General features: G+C 34.9%; 1 protein-coding gene across 1 annotated transcript in view; it reads right to left on the reverse strand.

The window, feature by feature from the left end:
- Positions 1-7,966: 7,966 nt before the first annotated feature.
- LOC128246080 (uncharacterized) overlaps positions 7,967-21,890 on the reverse strand; it is a 33,083-nt gene continuing 19,159 nt past the window's right edge. Inside the window, exons 7-12 of the mRNA XM_052964287.1 lie at positions 20,917-21,078; positions 19,252-19,350; positions 18,912-19,003; positions 16,449-16,611; positions 10,581-10,818; positions 7,967-8,285 (exon numbers count right to left, since the gene is read on the reverse strand). Of these exons, the coding sequence (XP_052820247.1) occupies positions 7,967-8,285; positions 10,581-10,818; positions 16,449-16,611; positions 18,912-19,003; positions 19,252-19,350; positions 20,917-21,078 (1,073 nt within the window). The remainder of the gene's footprint in view (positions 8,286-10,580; positions 10,819-16,448; positions 16,612-18,911; positions 19,004-19,251; positions 19,351-20,916; positions 21,079-21,890) is intronic.

The raw sequence follows: 21,890 nt of genomic DNA on the forward strand, positions 1-21,890 counted from the left end.
ACGATGTACATGTTCTAGAGTTATTGAATCTGCTTCTTAATCACCAACCAGTGATATACAATGTACATGTTCTAGAGTTATTGAATCTGCATCTTAATCATCAACCAGTGATATACAATGTACATGTTTTAGAGTTATTGAATCTGCTTCTTAATCATCAACCAGTGATATACACTGTACTTGTTCTATAATTATAGAGTCTGCTTCTTAATCATCAACCAGTGATATACAATGTACATGTTTTAGAGTTATTGAATCTGCTTCTTTATCATCAACCAGTGATATACACTGTACATGTTCTAGAATTATAGAGTCTGCATCTTAATCATCAACCAGTGATATACAATGTACATGTTCTAGAGTTATTGAATCTGCTTCTTAATCACCAACCAGTGATATACAATGTACATGTTCTATAATTATAGAGTCTGCATCTTAATCATCAACCAGTGATATACAATGTACATGTTCTATAATTATAGAGTCTGCCTTTTAATCACCAACCAGTGATATACAATGTACATGTAACAGAGTTATAGAGTCTGCTTCTTAATCACCAACCAGTGATATACAATGTACATGTTCTATAATTATAGAGTCTGCATCTTAATCATCAACCAGTGATATACAATGTACATGTTCTAGAGTTATTGAATCTGCTTCTTAATCACCAACCAGTGATATACAATGTACATGTTCTAGAGTTATTGAATCTGCTTCTTAATCATCAACCAGTGATATACAATGTACATGTTTTAGGGTTATTGAATCTGCTTCTTAATCACCAACCAGTGATATACACTGTACATGTTCTATAATTATAGAGTCTGCATCTTAATCATCAACCAGTGATATACAATGTACATGTTTTAGAGTTATTGAATATGCTTCTTAATCATCAACCAGTGATATACACTGTACATGTTCTATAATTATAGAGTCTGCTCCTTAATCATCAACCAGTGATATACAATGTACATGTTTTAGAGTTATTGAATCTGCTTCTTAATCATCAACCAGTGATATACACTGTACATGTTCTATAATTATAGAGTCTGCATCTTAATCATCAACCAGTGATATACAATGTACATGTAACAGAATTATACAGTCTGCATCTTAATCATCAACCAGTGATATACACTGTACATGTTCTAGAATTATAGATTCTGCTCCTTAATGATCAACCAGTGATATACACTGTACATGTTATTGAATTATAGACCCTGCTTTTTAATCACCAACCAGTGATATACACTGTACATGTTCTAGAGTTATAGAATCTGTTTCTTAATCACCAACCAGTGATATACACTGTACATGTTCTAGAGTTATAGAATCTGTTTCTTAATCACCAACCAGTGATACACACTGTACATGTTCTAGAATTATAGAGTCTGCATCTTAATCATCAACCAGTGATATACAATGTACATGTTCTAGAAACATAGATTCTGCTTTTTTATGATCAACCAGTGATATACAATGTACATGTTCTAGAAACATAGATTCTGCTTTTTTATGATCAACCAGTGATATACAATGCTCTAGAATTATAGATTTCGTTCCTTAATCATCAATTAGTGATATACAATGTACATGTTCCCGAAATATAGATCCTTCTTCATAATAAGGATTGATGTTATGTTTCGTTGGATAAGTAACATGTGAACTACATTTATCCACAAATGCATGCAGTTTTAAACACAACTCTTCAAATATTTTTATTTTTAATTCAATACTAATCAGTTACTGACAAACACAAGACGTTTCCAAGAAAACGGACCAGAATGTTTTTAAATGCTAAAAATATCAATCAATTCAGTTAACAGAGCTAGGATATTTTTTAAAAACTCTGAAAAAAACCACACTTCACCAGACTTATACATTTAAACATCCCATTACAACTGTAACATTTATACTAAATAACTTTGGGTCTTTTCTGTCCTACAATCTTTTAAAATTTTAAAACATTTAAATATGTACGTTATTAGTTATTTGGTCTGTTACTGACCCACTATGGAAAAATGGGGGGGGGGGGTCTGTTAAAATTGATTTGAATCAGGTAAATCAGTAGGGTTAAGAGACTGGGCAAATAGACAAAATATAACCTCAAGCACTAAGCCAGTTAACCTTTGACCATTATATAACGTTGAACTTAGTGGAAAAGTGTAAATTGCTGAATTTTATAAATTGTAACAACATTCCCCAGTGTTTGAATTTAATGATTTCTTGAAGCAATAGTATGATGCTTACAAGAATATCTGTGATGTTTGGCACATGTTACCTTATTATCTGTTTCAAAACGTATACTATAGATTCAGTAATCGACAAGAGGTTACATACAAAGTTTATTAAGGTAATCCATCCAACAAAAATGCAACAAATTGCTATTGGTAAAGTTTTGTTTAAAAGTAACAAAATGTTAAAGTATGTTTTGAGTTAGAGCATTGTATTATAGACATTATGTTATTTAAGAAATAAATTAATAAAACTGCTTAATAATCATATTTAAATTTAGTTGTATTACCTCCCTTTATTATATCATAACATAAATGTTTTATTACTTCCCTTTTATAAATCATATTATAATAGAAGCGGCATTATGGTGTTATCAAAAATGTGATACATGCAAAACTAATATGATGATTCATGAATAAATATAGATTAAACATATAAATAATCTCGATGTCAACATCTAAAATGTATACACATCCTTATGATGGATGACAATTCTTAATGCACTAACACATCTTTGCATCCTGATGATGGATGGCGTACCTTAATGCACTAACACATCTTTGCATCCTTATGATGGATGGCGTACATTAATGCACTAACACATCTTTGTATCCTTATGATGGATGGCTTACCTTAATGCACTAACACATAGTTGCATCCTTATGATGGATGGCGTACATTAATGCACTAACACATCTTTGCATCAGTATGATGGATGGCTTACCTTAATGCACTAACACATCTTTGCCTCCTTATGATGGATGGCTTACCTTAATGCATTAACACATCTTTGCATCCTGATGATGGATGGCGTACCTTAATGCACTCACACATCTTTGCCTCCTTATGATGGATGGTTAACCTTAATGCACTAACACATCTTTGCATCCTGATGATGGATGGCGTACCTTAATGCACTAACACATCTTTGCATCCTTATGATGGATGGCGTACATTAATGCACTAACACATCTTTGCATCAGTATGATGGATGGCTTACCTTAATGCACTAACACATCTTTGCCTCCTTATGATGGATGGCGTACCTTAATGCACTTACACATTTTCCATCCTTATGATGGATGGCTTACCTTAATGCACTAACACATCTTTGCATCAGTATGATGGATGGCTTACCTTAATGCACTAACACATCTTTGCATCCTTATGATGGATGGCAAACCTTAATGCACTAACACATCTTTGCATCCTTATGATGGATGACGTACCTTAATGCACTAACACATCTTTGCATCCTTATGATGGATGGCGTACCTAAATGCACTAACACACCTTTGCATCCTTATAATAGATTGCGTACCTTAATGCACTAACACATCTTTGCATCCTTATGATGGATGGCGTACCTTAATGCACTTACACATTTTGCATCCTTATGATGGATGGCGTACCTTAGTGCACTTACACATCTTTGCATCAGTATGATGGATGGCTTACCTTAATGCACTAACACATCTTTGCCTCCTTATGATGGATGGCGTACCTTAATGCACTTACGCATTTTCCATCCTTATGATGGATGGCTTACCTTAATGCACTAACACATCTTTGCATCCTTATGATGGATGGTTTACCTTAATGCACTAACACATCTATGCATCCTGATGGTGGATGGCCTACCTTAATGCACTAACACATCTTTGCATCATTATGATGGATGACGTACCTTAATGCACTTACACATCTTTGCAATCTTATGATGGATGGCGTACCTAAATGCACTAACACATCTTTGCCTCCTTATGATGGATGGCGTACCTTAATGCACTTACACATTTTCCATCCTTATGATGGATGGCAAACCTTAATGCACTAACACATCTTTGCATCCTTATGATGGATGACGTACCTTAATGCACTTACGCATTTTCCATCCTTATGATGGATGGCTTACCTTAATGCACTAACACATCTTTGCATCCTTATGATGGATGGTTTACCTTAATGCACTAACACATCTATGCATCCTGATGGTGGATGGCCTACCTTAATGCACTTACACATTTTCCATCCTTATGATGGATGGCAAACCTTAATGCACTAACACATCTTTGCATCCTTATGATGGATGACGTACCTTAATGCACTTACACATCTTTGCATCCTTATGATGGATGGCGTACCTAAATGCACTAACACACCTTTGCATCCTTATAATAGATTGCGTACCTTAATGCACTAACACATCTTTGCATCCTTATGATGGATGGCGTACCTTAGTGCACTAACACATCTTTGCATCCTTAGGGTGGATGGCATACCTTAATGCACTTACACATCTTTGCATCCTTATAATGGATGGCGTACCTTAATGCACTAACACATCTTTACCTCCTTATAATGGGTGGCGTACCTTATGCATTAACAAATCTATGCATCCTTATAATGGACGGCGTACCTTAATGCACTAACACATCTTTACCTCCTTATAATGGATGGCGTACCTTAATGCATTAACACATCTTTGCATCCTTATAATGGATGGCGTACCTTAATGCAATAACACATCTTCGCATCTTTATGATGGATGGCTAACCTTAATGCATTAACACATATTTGCCTCCTTATGGTGGATGGCGTACCTTAATGCACTCATTCATCTTTGCATCCTTATGGAACTTAATCTTTGTTTGGGCTGACCATTTTAAGTCAAATCTTGATACCACTGGTATGTTTTTTGGCCTAAATGTTCAGCTTAATATATTAAGTCGATACTTGATTTAACGGGACATTCTTACGTTTGGCTTCAATAGAAATTTAAAATTTCTGCGATTTATGACGTCAGTAAACAACGTTTCAAGCACTTTTTGTAAAATGTACAAAAGTGCGTTTTCTACGTCAATTTTTCCACAAATTGATAATTTTAGATATGCAAGAAAAAATATCAATTATGTTTTTCAGGTCCGGTTAAAAAAAACATCCCTCGGTCATGCTGCGTGGCCGGTAATTCGGCTTACGCGCGTGCACTGGGGTTGGATTTTTTCTAGCCGTACCGGACATACATGATATATACTTATAGTTCTATGGTAAAAATAAAGCACCTAGTCTTTTGTTTTCGAAATAGTTTTCAGTAAGGTTAGATAGTTCGCGAAGAGTTTTGTTTCCGCAGGAAGTATGCATAACCAGCAACTTTTATATTCATTCCAAAAGCGTTTACTTTTTATATTCCTTCAAGAAAAAAAACATTAGCGATAGCGCCACCACTAGGGCAACAGCGCCAGCACTTTTATAAATATGTGCATTTTTCCTTTTAAGGAAGTGCTTATCAGGTTTGTTGTGTTCCGGCATAGGTACTAGACATAACAGTTATGTTTACATGCGTGAGAATGTTCCTACGGGGTGTGTAAGCAAGAAATGTATTTGTATGCAATCAAATCTTAAAATATGCACAAGTCCGATTCGGGAGAAAAGCTCCTGACACCACAGTTTGCACACTATTGAAACAAAATAGTAACCAGCCCACAGTACAAGTATTCTTACACGGTACCACATCTTCCGATTTTCGAAATATGTCCGTTAAATGAAATTATAAAATAAAATATAAACCATACTCACGTTTGTTCATGTAAACATAGGGCACAGCTCCACCACGGAATTGTCGACAACTCTTTTTCTTTGCACCACCGTAAAGTGGTGGAGATGGCGTTTAGAGGTCGTGTAGTCTGTGTTTATAGGCCAGTCAATTTAATATTTGGAGTCAAACAAATTTCTTAAAAATTGTTGTGTATTTTGCGATGCGTTATATTTTTTGTCTTAAATCTGTGAAATGTCCGCACCCGAGCTCACGCGGCATTTAGAAATGCAGACATTTAAAATTCGAAAAAAAAGTTTACCGATGACCTGCATTGAGCACAATACTTACCATTTGCGAATTCCATACACGGTGCGCATGTTAAAAGTCATATCAATCAATATGCGCGTTTTTTTTAAATTTTAAAACGTTGCTTAATAGTTCACTCCACGAAATCGATCTTTGCAATAAGAAGGACGACAAACAAAGTCAGTTCACAATAAGGTCTGGGCATACACATGTCCTCTCATGAAATAATACATAATTATACACATGTATTCAACCGATGCGCAACCTATAAAACATTCTGCTTTTAAACAAAAACAAATGGTTCATGTATTGTATTCAATAAGACAGCAGTATTTCCAATTGCACAGTTATTTATTGTTCATAATTATTGATACTCACGTATATATACCAGATATGAACAATACAAAATAATGATATTTCACTGTTTCAAATACAGGATATATCAGTTGGACAGTTTTCACTGTTTTTAAAATTTCAGCCCACTATGACTATCAAATCAAACGTCAACGCGCACAGGGTTGGGACACAATTCCAACGAAGATATTACACAATATGACGTCATTTTCGCATACGATTCGGCGCGCCTTTCTGAGAAACTTCAGTCTTTTCATCCTTATAGGCAAATATTAAAAACGAAAGAAAATGTTTGTTTCTGTTCATATGGCAAAATATTTCATTTCCTTAACACCAAAAGTAAATATTGATTTTGTTAGCCGATCAGTCAGTCTTTCTAATGAGACTATATGTAATGCTTATTTAAGAACTTTAATTTGTGGGTATCTAAATCCTTTCAGTTACAATTTACTACCGAAACAAATATCTATTTCAGACCATTAGTCAAGCGGATCTAACTATTTGCCGAATGAAAACACCTACACCATATGGAGAGGTCATAGGGTAACAGTTGGATACGAACTAGTTTTTTTAAAGTTTAAATATACACCACATTTTGAAATGTCCATGAACTAACCAGTTCCATATGTACAAGAGTGGTAGTTTTTATTTAGCATTACGGATCACGCCTTGTGCTCTCATGGAAATCCTGGCTTATTGCATTTCAAAACATTTTCTTATTACTATATGATATATTCCAAGGTTTTCACCGTTATAATCAGAATGTACATAGTCATAATTCAGGCGCGTAGCTAGGGCCAACTTGGGATTATGCAGATCGATGTTTTAGGGTAGATGTGGGAGTTGGTCGCCCCCTCCCGCTGGTAGGGGTTAGGGGGTCCGAGAATCATTTTAATTTTCCTCTTTAAAAAGATCCTTGGTAAGGCATATTGCGACTAAAATGAAACAAAAAACGTGTTAACACTCTATTCTTTTTTTTTTGGCGTTAAAAGTGTGAAGTTGCACCCTTTTTGCATTATAATTCTACTTTATATGCAATATATTTATTTATTAGTATTTCAATGAAAAATACCAATGTTCATACGCACTGATACATAAGCAAATCGCTCATCATCTGCCCGACTGTTGGTCTCATTGCCATTTGTACCTCAGTTCAGTTAGGTATACTACTCAGATCCCACTTTACAACGAAATTTTGTAAGCACATTTTAGACGTCTAAGTACTATACAGTACATTGTAGGCAGAATTTAAACTCTGAAAAAGAAAGTTAATCGCAGATCTTTTTTATGTGCACTATAGTATATTACTCGCCGGACATCAATGTCCTTTTCACGGTAAATGTTCAACATATTCTAAGTTTTCATCATTGCTCTTAGGTGTGTCTTGACGCGGTGCAATGTGCTAAACGACCTCTCTGTGGTGGTGGTTGTGACTGGCATACACAGCAAAAACACATATAACTGTTGGGATATAAATCCGTTTTTATAGCATTCAATGTGTTTGCCATTGATTTCGGCCGTGTTTCATGTTCATTTTGTCCACACGACCTTCAATCCGTTCACATCCCTTGCAAGGTTTGGTTCATCAACGTCCAAATTGTGACAATACGTATTGTAGATAAAGGCAGTATCATCTGGGGCTAGTTGTTTCACATCCAAAGGCAATTTTTCAGCCGTGTCACCTGTCCTTCCATTCAATAGACTGATTTCCATCTCTTGTATGAGGTGGTCGACGAATTGAAGATACATATTAATTCTTGAGTACGTGGATGGGTCTTGTGCGGGGGCGTTTGGCCTGTTCCGCTGCCTTCCATACAGACTAGGCAAGCCCGGTTCCACATCCACACCTCTGGCGAAATAAACACCTTAGATATACAGTGCCTCCCATACAGCATCATCTTCGCGCTAACCCTGAAATATGTTAAAGTTAGTCTAAAGAAAAATGCAGAAATTCATGAGGACATCCTTATGTCTTGTAACAGTAATTAGTTAATATATCATCTATCCTATGATTAAATGAATTGTCATATAACTCTTTGTGGTTCTATTTAAGTTATATAATAACAAACGTGATTAAAACCTTTATCAGTGTATATAAGCTTAGTCCGTATTATTTTCTTCGATTGATTATAAACGGGGGATAACCGTGCTTTCGAGTAAGTATGAATGTACGTTATACTTGTCTTGCGCGTATACGAATGTATTGTATCAATACGAGAAGAGATATCATTGTTTTATTTTAGTTTTTTTCTCAATTCCTTACAGGGTATGTGTATATGTTTTTCTTTCATGCTTTTCGATGAAATATAGGATCTTAACAGTGAAATAACTACAGTGAAAATATCAAATTGATATTTTCACTGCAAAATAAGGAGTGGAAATATCAACTTTCAGAACTACTTTTAAATTCCTTTGTAGCTACTAGTAAACCAGTAAATATTGTCAAAATAATGTTTTTAGATGTTTATGTGTATATTTAAACTATATATGGAAATCATTCAATTATTAAATATTCATGCAGATTGATTTTTGTCTATGAAAGAAATATTGCATTATTTGTATTTTCTTGAAGTATTTTTTTGCTATATATGAAAGTTGACATAATCAGTATTTGCAGTACAAAAGAAATAAAAATGTCTTTTGTATATATGCTTATGTTTTCAATTACTTGTCTAAATTTGAACAAGATATCTCAAAAAATAAGGAAAATATGCAAGTTCAAAAAAGTAGGCATTAAATTCTGAGAAAGCCTAAAATAAATCTGGCGCTGGCCGGAATTTTCTGTGACATATTTGGTGCCGAAATGGTTTACAATACGGTGTAGGTTTTTTGTAAATTCTCTACCGGAACTTAGATGGCTACCAAAGCCAATCATGTAGTCATTGCAAGAGTGATAGCTGTAGTTTATATTTGATTGCAAATGCCTATATTCATTCTGTGAGTTATTTTTCAAGTAACCTTGTTTAGTCCTTTCCATGGCATGAGATATGACAATGTATTTTAATAGATCATCAAAGGAAAAGTGGAAAACCTAGGTTATTAGATTTGGGTATGTCATTGGGCATGAAGGTGGCTGTGATCATTGGCGCTTGTGTCCAGGCTTTAACTTAAAAAACTGGAAAACTTTGGTTTTGAGTTATCTCATTTTTTAAAATAGTTTAAAAAATACAATTGCTTGATCTCAAATAGCATTTGTTTGATCTTCAATAGCATTTGTTTGATCTCAAAACTGATATTTGTATAGAACTATCTAGTAGTGTTATCATTCTATCACTTAATGTTATCCTTGTACTGTTTACAATATCATTGTTAAGTAAATAAGTGAATATAATGTGAGCAAAAGTGAGTTTAATGACTATATATATTTGTTCGCTCTTCGCTCGCTCCTCTTTTTTGCTAAGTGCAAAACTAATATTTTTTTTTATTATTTCGCTCGCTCGCCCCATTTTTTTTGGGGAAAAATCCGATGAAGAAGTTATCAGTTTGGAGAGGCCGAAGGGAAAATCGCTTTTGCAGTACTACTTCAACTAGGTTAATAGACGCATGGATTAAAAGATATTGACAGTGTAAAGCTTGTTTGGGCTATAATTCTTGAGGTTAGAAAACCCTTTGATTTAGTTCACCATCAAATTATTTTGTGTAAACTAAAATTGTATCATTTTTTTGTAGTATGTCCTTACAATTTTATCAATCTTATCTGACGAACAGGAAACAATTAGTATAGGTTTGAAACATACCATTTGGCCTGCTTCCCATATCACCAGGCATGCCACAGGGGTCAATACAGGATCCACTGTTTCTAATAAGCGCGTCGTGCGATTTTGGGCCTTCGGAAAAGTTTTGCATATAGTGAGGTTTTGAATTATTAAGAAAGTCTAATAATTTCTAAAACAATGCCGAATCACTCTTAATGTCTTAAGTTTTACATCAAATATCTCAGGAAAGGCTGACTTGCTCACTTTTCGCCCATCATAAACATCCGTATCTTACTCTCTATTTTCAACCCTTTGTTTGTTCATGTGCTAAACTATGAAAACAACCCATGGCGTATATTTCTATTTTTTTAAATTTTCCATTTCTCCCACTGAAAGGATATAATCCTGAATTTAGTCTGAATGAAACAGGCTAATGCAGCTTGTTTTACAAGGCGGTTCCTGTATCTTCACCAGGTTCTTGCATGATTTCGTCATTGTCTTTACGCGTGGATCCCGACAGAAAATCTTCAATCCTGGTATCCAGGCGAAGCAGCTCACCATCCTCCCCCGTCCCCTCTCCAGCATCCAAACGGCAACCAGTGTCTTCCCTCTGTGTGTCATTTCTGCCGTTGCGCAGACGTGGAAGCATACTTTCATCCCCAAAATTCCCTGTAGTGAGTCCAATTTCTGATTATGAAATAAAATATGTTTAAGTTGAGTACATTGTTAAATAATAAAATACATATATTAAAAATGCAGCTCACAAATTAAATAAATACTACATGCACACATTATGTCAATAAAAATATACACTCCTAAAAATAAATTTACACGGGTTTGAGCTGCTTTAAAAAAATAAGCCGACACACATTATTGAGCCGGCATTGATCAACAGACATTCCATCTTCCAAACTGACGTGCACCCTTATACCTGTATCCAATTTGCTATAACCACATATTTTAGAATAGGTATTAATAATGCATCTATATATAGATTTTCAGCGTAGCTTATAGCAACTGTGCGCAAGCTCAACTTTTGTTTTTATTTTTTCACTGAATAATAATTGAATTAATTACCTTAAACTTAAGTTTCAAAAGCTGATAATGTTTTTCTACATATTCATAAACGAGTATATTAAGCACTCTCATGATTTTCATAAACTTATTACATCGATTTTGCCTCAGCGTTAAATAAGGAAGTTGGACGCACTTTAATATGCAGACGCCTGAGACGGATTTTTTTTATTACTTACGACCACTTAGATTTCAAAACAATTATCAAAAAACTTAATGATAGTTCTTACCTCGAATGGGATCATCTCTTTTGTTCATTGCTCAGTTCTCTTTCATTCACATACCGGTCGACGGGAAGCCAACATATGTGCGAGTACTTTCCCATACTTTCTGACGGTTTCAAAAAATTGTTCGAATGCCCAAAATCGCACAACGCAGCTCATAAATATTATTGATATAGCACTTTGTTTTACTAAAAGGAATATTTTTACTAATGGTTCAATCTGGCACATTATTTAATAAGATCGGCTTTAAAACATAACGTATGTTTGACGAAAATACATCGAAATAACTATTTGAAGGATTCATTTTGTTAAATACTGCGACGGAAAAACTTCGTTACATATATTAAATTATTAAAGAATTCAGATTTTACCCCAGATTGCCCCCACCCTCCCATCCAATTTCTTCATACTAATGTTCAAGAACCGCTTTTATAAAGTTGCATTCGTTTCGTGTGCGTGAAGGAGCGTTAATTCGACCTCTTTAAGCTTTTGGGGTAGGCTTTATGGCTATTGAAATCTTGTTGCTGTTTTACATTCTCTAGTTCCAACTTAAAGCTTTCTTCTTATAATCCAGCATTGAATAAAATTGAAAGAAAAATGTAGTTATTGATCGCGCAGTGAACGCCATGAAATTTTATAAAGTTTTTTAAAGTTTAGCTGAAATGTTGGTTTGATAGGCCTTCGTTCATGCCCAGTCAAAATTTATTCTTCACAAAATGTATTTTTTAGTAGTTCATTGGTTTAGAACAAGATTGTACTTTCCAATCTTTAAAAATATTCAGAATGATTTTACAATGAAATATTCTCTGTGAAATTATTTTGACTCCGCGATGCCTTGTGCTAGTAGTGCTATTGTTACTTGAAGCACAATATTTGTAAAACAGATCATTGTCAGTATCATATATGGCATATATATATATATAAGTGCACATTTCTTTTATTTCAACTTGAAAGCATGCCTTGTGCAACACAAATTCATTACGCTCTCTATTCACCTGTCTTGAATGTTTAAGTATAATGAAGCTTCCTGCTGGAGTAAAGAGGCCTACACGTCTATGTGCTCGGAGGCCAGAAATCAAGCACGGCTTCAGGCTGACAGGCAGGCCGTGCAGAGAGCACTCGACTGTGATCATATGGTATCATTATAATACCACTTTAAATGTATTGCTGTTGTTCTTTTTCACCAAACGCATATGATTGAGAAATCATTTAAACAGACATCGAACGATTGATAGAAATACGTCTCTTTAGTTGAACAGCATACCTTAACACGTTTGATTATCGATGGTGACAATGTGGAGGTGACATGATATTCTTGATCGCGTTGTTGTAGCCGGCATCGCAGTCGTTGTCGTGCAAACACGTTATCCTTGGCCAAATAAAAAAAATCCTGCGTGTAACACATGCTGCCTGAGTTTCTAGTAACAAGGCATATTAATCAGGCTTTCGTAATTGTCGACTGAATGCCCTATCAACTGAAAACAAACCAACGTCTGTCAGTGTGTTTACTGCATTTTGCTATAAAATCCACATTAAAACAAAACCACTCAAACAGCAAAAAGTAAATATTTGAGTTACTGGAAACATCTTTTAGCTGCATATTGTGCTTTTTGTCTCTATTGACAAAGCTGTGTGTGGGTGTGTGTGAGATAACGCAATAATCATCAACATTAGTACGAGCAAACAATGCCAATTCTATACTGGGCCAAATATGTCGATAAAAACACAAAACTCGCAAAGCGAAGCTTCAGTGGAGAGTTGGGTGCTATGTTTTGTGATGGACGAAATTCGGATGATCACAGCTTGTAAACAGGCACAAATGAAAGACACCGTATCTGTCATTTGACATTTATTGAAAAAAGTGATAAAATTATCAAACATTCTATTTAATAATTTCCGTTACTGCATGTCGACATTGTATAGTTTCCATCTAGACATGCTACTTGTGATGTCACTTTCTTCTTTAAGGATGTGTATGTTGATATGAAATTCGAACAGTACACATTTAAGACCGTGCAGTTGGTATTTATTAATATACAGCTTCAGATATTCCTTGAGTCAGAAGACAGAAAAGTGAGATGAAGTCTACTTCTTTTAAAGGGTCCTTTAGTCTTGTGTGTTTATATAACTGTGTAGCAGCTTCATCGTTGTTCGGGGTAGTTTGGCTATAACGTGTTTTATGATAGTAGTAGGTGTAATTGTCATCATAAAAACTCCTCAGTCAAACAAGACAGTTAGCATTATTGTTTTGTTGTCACTTTGGTTTTCAGCATATTGCAATACAAACTTGAAGTAATGAAAAGATTGCATGCTAGTGTGAAAGTTCCCCATTTACTTTTCTGTTTATTGTGTTTATTATACAGATTATGCTTATAAAAAACTCAAGAAGATTAAAATTTTCACAGTATAAAAATCTAATGCTGAATGATATAAGTATGCATTTGATGAGAGGCCGGTTATTAAGAAATATTGTGTATGTATTATTTCAGGTTTAAAAGAGCTTGCAGCACGGATGTGAACGGTAGCTGGCTGAAACATCTGAAATATCCACCACCAACGACCATAATGACCACGGGTGAATTGTATCGTCCAAAACAACATGAATACCAGTATGACCGTTAAATAGTGATTGTGCATATTAAATTCCAAATAATACTTAAATCTATTAAAACGTTTTTGAAAATAATAACTATATTGCTCATTGCCAGAGGCGAACTATGAAATAATTCGATAAACCTTTTTTAATGGTCATGTGCAGATAAAAGCACTTACAGATTTGAAATATGATATGTATGTTAACAAAATAACTTAATCATTTTTTTACAAATCATGATCGAAAGAGTTGCTTTCATTTTCTAAAAAATAATTACCTAGAAATCAAACCACCTATTAGCTTTCGAATGAAGAAAACCCATTAAGTATACAAATATATTTAAACAGAGTTCAGTGATTAAAATGTGACTCTATAATTTTAAGGGCAAACTATTTGTGAAATATTTAACTTATGTGTTTATATGACAAATTCAAATGATATTGCCGTGATTTTCACAATCGTTGTGAAGTAAAAACAGTTCAAACTAAGCTGAAGCATACACTTAATAAATGTACATTAAATTGTGCCTGTCTACATCGAAATGTTTATGTTAGTTACCTCTAATTGATTTCATTTCTTTATTTGTAAATGTAGACAAGTCTACTGGTCAAAATGATTCATGAAATCAAAGGTAGAAATCTGATATATATAATAAATAAATACGAAATGCAAACATGTATTGAAAGTTTACTGCATGATCTCAAACAGAAAACATTGGTTAAAAAATAATAAAACTAGTATACCAAGTGTGTCTGTCGAAGCTGTAACAAGAACACATATTTTGCAATGAATATTCCACAGCTTTGATTATGAGCCGTATCCTGTCTATGACTGAAATCACCCCTTTGCATTTTTAAAAGACCCACACAATTTACATGTTTATTTCCGCTTCCTCCCTGCAGTTTGTATGGAAGTAGTTCGGTTCCGTTTCCGCTTACGCCCGTCTGTCCGTGATGAGTTCCAGGAAGTCTGGTGACACCTTCAAGTTCCAGCCTTATTTCTGCTTCCGCTTGCCCGATGCCTTGGTTTCATGCAGGATGTCGCTAATAGGTATTGCATGAAAGCCACGAAGCCGCGTCCGAATGTTGGTCACATTCTCACATATATTCTCACACACCGCCTAACCATACTATAAAATTGCATTACGCGTTGGCAATACAACTTTGTTTAAACTTTGGAATTCTGTTACGTACATGACATTCAATATAAATCACTATTGCTGTCAAGTTTTTCTTTGCCATTTACAAAACCAATCTGGTAAATGAAAATGTAAAAACAACTCTTGAAACTTCCAAGAACATAACCTACTTAAGGTAATTGTTTATTGTTTGCAATGATACTTTACCTTTTTAACTCGACTATTCGAAGAATAAGGAGAGCTATACTACTCACCAAAAGCGTCTGTGTCGGCGTCTGTGTCAGCGTCATACCTTGGTTAAGCTTTTGCATATAAGCACCTTTAGGTCATTATCTCAGCAAATGCATTATGTATTGCATTGAAACTTTAGATATGTATATCCAACTATCCAGCCTACTTTATTAATCAAGTTAGATAACACTTTTTTGAACACATTGCAAATAATGGGCCTTTTAACATGTACACAACATGACCATATTGACGTGTCGTGAAATTAAGTTGCGTATCGATACTCCACACTGTTATATTCTAGGCAAAGAATGGTATTGTTTCAAATGTCGTGTTTTATCTCATGAAGTCATCACAAGACAAATCGACAATACTCCATGATCGCATCAATACGATGTACGCTTTGAAAGAAAGCTGTCTTATTTAAGTGGAACATATTTATAAATAATTTTCACTCACGAAAATCATTTGGTGTGTATAACGAACAAGAAGTTTTTATAAATCAGTGTTTAATTACAAAGTTTTACAACACTTAACCAACCATTCAGTATTATTTAAAATAAAATGACTGTTCAGCATGACATGATATTTGGCAATTAACAATATAGCACAAGGATTTCAACGTTTCATTATTCTAAAAACTGTAACACTATGTTTGATTTGGTGCGTTGAATTAAATGTATACCACGGACAAGAAAAAAATACAATAAACTGAATCATTGCGTCAGCTTATAAACATATTTCAAACAATACTTAACCAATAAATAATACAATAAAAAGTAACTTTTTTGTTCTGCATTGACTAAAGGAGTTTAATACAATATGCTGAAAAATTATAGTATAAATGTACACAAACTACTATACACTGTCATTACATGACCGTTGTCTTTTGAAGATAAAAATAGACGCTACGGTCACTTCTATGTTTGTCATTTGCTTGACCGTTGGTATCAGTATATACACCTTTAATTGGCCGTTTATCGTCAACATATTATGAGGATTACGATATGCGATGTATCGATATATGTTTCCGGAACCAGAACTCCATGTCACATTATACTGTTGCTCGGCTTTTCTTTGACAATTATCATAGTGACGTCGTTGTTGCTTGTATGAACGTCGCTTGTATTCGAACCGTTTGAGCTAATTGTATCATTATGTGACCTTTGCGGTGATGAGTTAGCACATCCATCCAACCAATATGTTCGCATCACACCCTTTCCCTGAAACCCCCCAAGAAAGTCAGACAATAGTTAACGGATAAAAGGTTTAGACAAATGGAACTCTCTCACAATTTACTTGATCAAATTTTGATACCTTTTATAGGTTTCAAAATCGCGTTGAAAATATGGTCCTTCAACTATTACAAAGTAAAGAAAATGTACATGAATTGAACAATATTAAAACAAATCAGCAATCTGTATGGAGTATCTTCCACCAACACTCCTCAGATTGCAACGTACATGCACTATAGAAATACGAGCATTCATCATTCGGACTATAAAACCATATTGAATGATGCTATGTTCAACAAGTTTACTTGGATATCATAAGGTATTTTAATGTTTAGCTTTAAAGGCATTTTATGAAATGCCATCGCAAAAACGGCGTGGAATTGAATTTCTTCATTTCTGAAGAATGAGGATATAAAAGACACAGATTGAAAAAGCATAAAAAATGAGAATGAAAACGCTTCACTTTTATAAAATTCTAATATGAACTCTCTTGACAATATTTACAGATAGTAACGCAGATATGGAAAGTGTGCCTGTTATCAAAGAAGTATGTGAATCCTTGAAATAATACTTGTTACCAAAGTGGAATCGTCAGTAAGGACTCAAAAAAGGTTTTGTTCAGGGAATGATTTCGGCATCGATATCAATTCACAAACAGAAGAGGTCTAATAGTATATCCGTTTGGAACACTAGTTTAAACATATTGAAATGTAGACCTATTACAAATAACTTTCCCACACTATATCTAGATGAAGTAAATACGTGGTCATTCGCCAATGCCTTAAGTCCGAGAAATGATTCGTTCGAAATTTTCTTGCAATAATAACAGGGTCCATAGTGTCAAAAGCCTGACGAACATAAAGAAAAATGGTTCCAAAAATACCAGAGTCGACATCTTTCATCCAAGAATCAAACGCTCTTCGAGGTGTAGACTGGCACGAATGATACCAGATAGATTAAGTGCTTTTCTATAAAATTTATTAGTTGATGTGTTTTAAACGCTCGAGATAGGTCTAAAATGCTGTGAAAATCTGTGAGCCTTCGTGTATTGGAATAATACACGCACCGTTAAGTTAATCAATACTCAGCGCGTAATGCTAATGTAAATGATGAGAGTTATAGGTCTACTACAAACATCTACACAATATTTAAGAGTCTTTGGTCCTATTTAATAGCATCAAGACGCCTAAGATGCATCTAAGTTTTCTGCATTTTACGATATTCTACAGTAGCACGTACATCAATTAATTCTTACCAAAAGAATCAGGCAGAACTGATCAATATTGACTTTATTCTAAATGTTCTACTCTAGAATATCGCAATCAACGTCCACAGACCCCTGAAACAATCTATGTAAACCTGTTGATATAATAACCACTCCAACCTCAATCCGTGACACAGACAAGGCAAATTTTACAGTGCATGCATCCTCCTTATTGTGGGAAAAAGTTGAAAGTTAAGTTTATATTATTACGATGAAACACACTATTTTCCTATACCAAAACGAAGACATTGTGGTCAGTATGTTAAAGCACGGTTTCTATGTTAATTCATAGAGTAAATTAAAATATAACACTAGGAAACATATATCCAAATCGTTGATAAAGAATATCATCGAGCTGCTCTATCAAGGTTACGATTCGATATAGAAATCGGGAGAGACAACAAAAAATGTAATATATGTTATTCCAGTACGGTTGATTCAGAGGAATTCTTCTGTACATTTATCGTCTAGTTACTGACCTGGGAACTAATTTTAACCAGATTGAATATATAAGAAGTAACACTGTTGTATCCAAGTTGTCCCGAAATAAAATTAGGGCGATTAGGAATCTTTGTAAAAATGTATTTAATGCCATGCCAAATTGTACTGATATAAATGCTGCCGTTGCTTTCTTGATTTATTATGTATTGCTTTACTATTAAAATGTGTATAATTTTGTAGCTATAACTTCTACTTGTCAGATATGAATTTGTTTACTTATTTCGTGAAGCTATCTGTGTACATTTTATGATGTTTATGCTTGTCGATGTTGCCAATAAAATGAAACTATTGAAACTTGTTATTTTACCAAATTAGTAGTGATAAGTTTGCAATTTGTTGTAACGCTGTTGTACGGTGTTTTATGTAACAACAGACATTGTTTTTGTCCTTTTGTTAACGATTAGACCAAACAAAATCCCTTATAAGCTTCTCATGTTGACAGCGTAATAAAAGTTGCACTTTTCCTAAGTAGTTATATACCTGTTCTGTTACCTAACTGAAAAAAGTAATGAAAGATATCTACCTTTATTTCCACGATGCCTCTCTCTGATATACGGAACCCGTTCACTTTTTTCAATTTATTGGCCGATGATTCGGACATCTGCACTTTCGATGCTGCAAGGATATGACGACTTTACGTCAAACACAGTTCGAGATTGAAGAGCAATGTACATTTAACAGCAATAACACAATTGAAACACCCTTACAATCCTTAATAAGTAATGACACGAGGCCGAAGAGATCACCCGGGTTTATGTATTGCAACACAGCCCAAATAATTAAATGGATGGACACATTATGTCTAAAGGAATCAAATAAAAGCTGTTATCGTTTTGAGTTTACGGCAATAACTTTTGACTCACGTAACCCCGTGGACTCCATCCTCGATGCAGTATTTACAGTGTCACCGAAGATACAGTATCGAGGCATCTTTATCCCAACCACGCCTGCCACACATGGACCTGATATATCGACATTGCAGCACGTTAGCGACTAAATCGTTGTTAACAAAACGAATTTTCAATCCATGTTGTTAAATTTAATGCAGACATTTAAACACTTGAAATACACGATATATGCACTTTTACAATTGATCGCTAACGATTGGCAAACGTTTCTAGACAAAAGGCAGTCTATGTCAGGTTTGACAGTATTTTATATACTCCCCAGTACTTCGAAAGTCCGTATTGAAAACAATTAGGTTTTACATAAAAAATCAACGACCTGGGAGTTAGATTAAACCCCCTGTTCCAGTTAGTTTAGTGAACGAGACAAAAAATCTTAATTTTCAAATGTACCAATGTTTAAGTGATTTAATGTTTCACGTGTAACACAACAATTGTTTCAAATGTTTAAGTTAACTTTGCTGACACGAGGTATACCACTAGACAACATAAACCCTGATCGGGGATGAATAAACCGCTAGACCACCCTCACCCTGTTGTGGTTTGAACCCATGATACTTCATGTGTGAGGTGTACACCTCGTAAACCACTAGACCTCTCTCACCCTGTTGTGGTTTGAACCCATGATACTTAATATGTGAGGTGTACACCTCGTAAACCGCTAGACCTCTCTCACCCTGTTGTGGTTTGAACCCATGATACTTCATGTGTGAGGTGTACACCTCGTAAACCACTAGACCTCTCTCACCCTGTTGTGGTTTGAACCCATGATATTTCATGTGTGAGGTGTACACCTCGTAAACCGCTAGACCTCTCTCACCCTGTTGTGGTTTGAACCCATGATATTTCATGTGTGAGGTGGACACCTCGTAAACCGCTAGACCTCTCTCACCCTGTTGTGGTTTGAACCCATGATATTTCATGTGTGAGGTGGACACCTCGTAAACCGCTAGACCGACCTAAGCCTGTTGTGGTTTAAACTCATAATATTTCATGTGTGAGGTGTACACCTCGTTAACCACTAGACCACCCTCAACCTGAAGAGCTTGCACAAAGGATTTCTTGGGTGAGTGGCCGACATCTTGCTTATGCCTCTTTCGCCCTGCAGCTTATACCCACGATCCCTGGGGTAAGAGGCAAACATAATGACCGCTGGACCACTCTCGTGTACACGTCTACCGCCTGTTATGCTTTGGCCTTTGGTGCTTGCATCATGCAATAGATCACATTAGGAGTTTTCTATGTAGCTCTCTTGATTTGAAAGAATTTTCGAATTTTCTTATATTTGATACATACATACAAAAGAAAGTAATTTAATCAAAGTACAATTACGCAGACATTTCAACAATAAACTTGCTACAGTGTTGTTGATTTTGTCTTGTTTTCGTCACCAACGTAGAGTTCTTTTTCTACATAAATTAACATTGTTTTTGTCGTCTTAGAAGAAACCTAATATGTGCATAGGGAGCAGTTTCCAATTTAGTTAATCGAAGCAGGTGTATCTCGACAGCAAACATATAGATATTGCATGTACATACGTAAGACAAGTATGAGTTCAATAATTCAATGATATATACAGGGAAAAGCCTGAACACATGCCAATTGTGTTCAGTGTATATTTACCCGTGTTAAAGCCAACTCTCAGTCGAATTTTCTCGTTTTCCAAATGTGGGACTTCTATTTGATCGGTGGCGATAATCAAATCCAATGAGAGTTTTGCTATCTCTTGCACATGCCGCTCTCCATTCCTGCCGGGTATACCAGATGCCACCATGTAGCCGTCCCCTTAAATTCATAAGGATATACATTAAGTATAGTGAAAGTCAATGAATTATTTGGATTAATCTACACTTGGTAAGATATCGCCATCGAGTCATGTGTTAACACTGACTAAATATGATATAGAATTGCATTGATAACATTTTTCTTGACATCATTTTCACATTCAATAATGGTGTTTCTGTTGTGCATTTACTCACCATATCATGGATTAAGTTTCATGTTATACTTACGAACCTTATTCTAAATAATATACTACTAATGACCCAATTATTACAAATGGAACAATGTTTTTTTTTAAAAAAACGAACCGTTATTTTAATTATTTGTTGATTTTGCATTACTTCGTTTGACCTCTTATAAGGCATACATTTTATAAGTTAAGTCTTAGAAGTATTTTGGATAGTGTTATAAAAGGTATATTCACTAGTGTCAAGCCAAAAGGTATATTCACTAGTGTCACGCCAAAAGGTATATACACTGGTGTCAAGCCAAAAGGTATATACACTAGTGTCAAGCCAAAAGGTATATACACTAGTGTCAAGCCAAAAGGTATATACACTAGTGTCAAGCCAAAAGGTATATACACTAGTGTCACGCCAAAAGGTATATACACTAGTGTCAAGCCAAAAGGTATATACACTAGTGTCAAGCCAAAATGTATATACACTAGTGTCAAGCCAAAAGGTATATACACTAGTGTCAAGCCAAAAGGTATATACACTAGTGTCAAGCCAAAAGGTATATACACTAGTGTCAAGCCAAAAGGTATATACACTAGTGTCACGCCAAAAGGTATATACACTAGTGTCAAGCCA

The sequence above is a fragment of the Mya arenaria genome, chromosome 9 (genome assembly GCF_026914265.1).
Source record: "Mya arenaria isolate MELC-2E11 chromosome 9, ASM2691426v1".
Lineage (NCBI taxonomy): Eukaryota > Metazoa > Mollusca > Bivalvia > Myida > Myidae > Mya > Mya arenaria.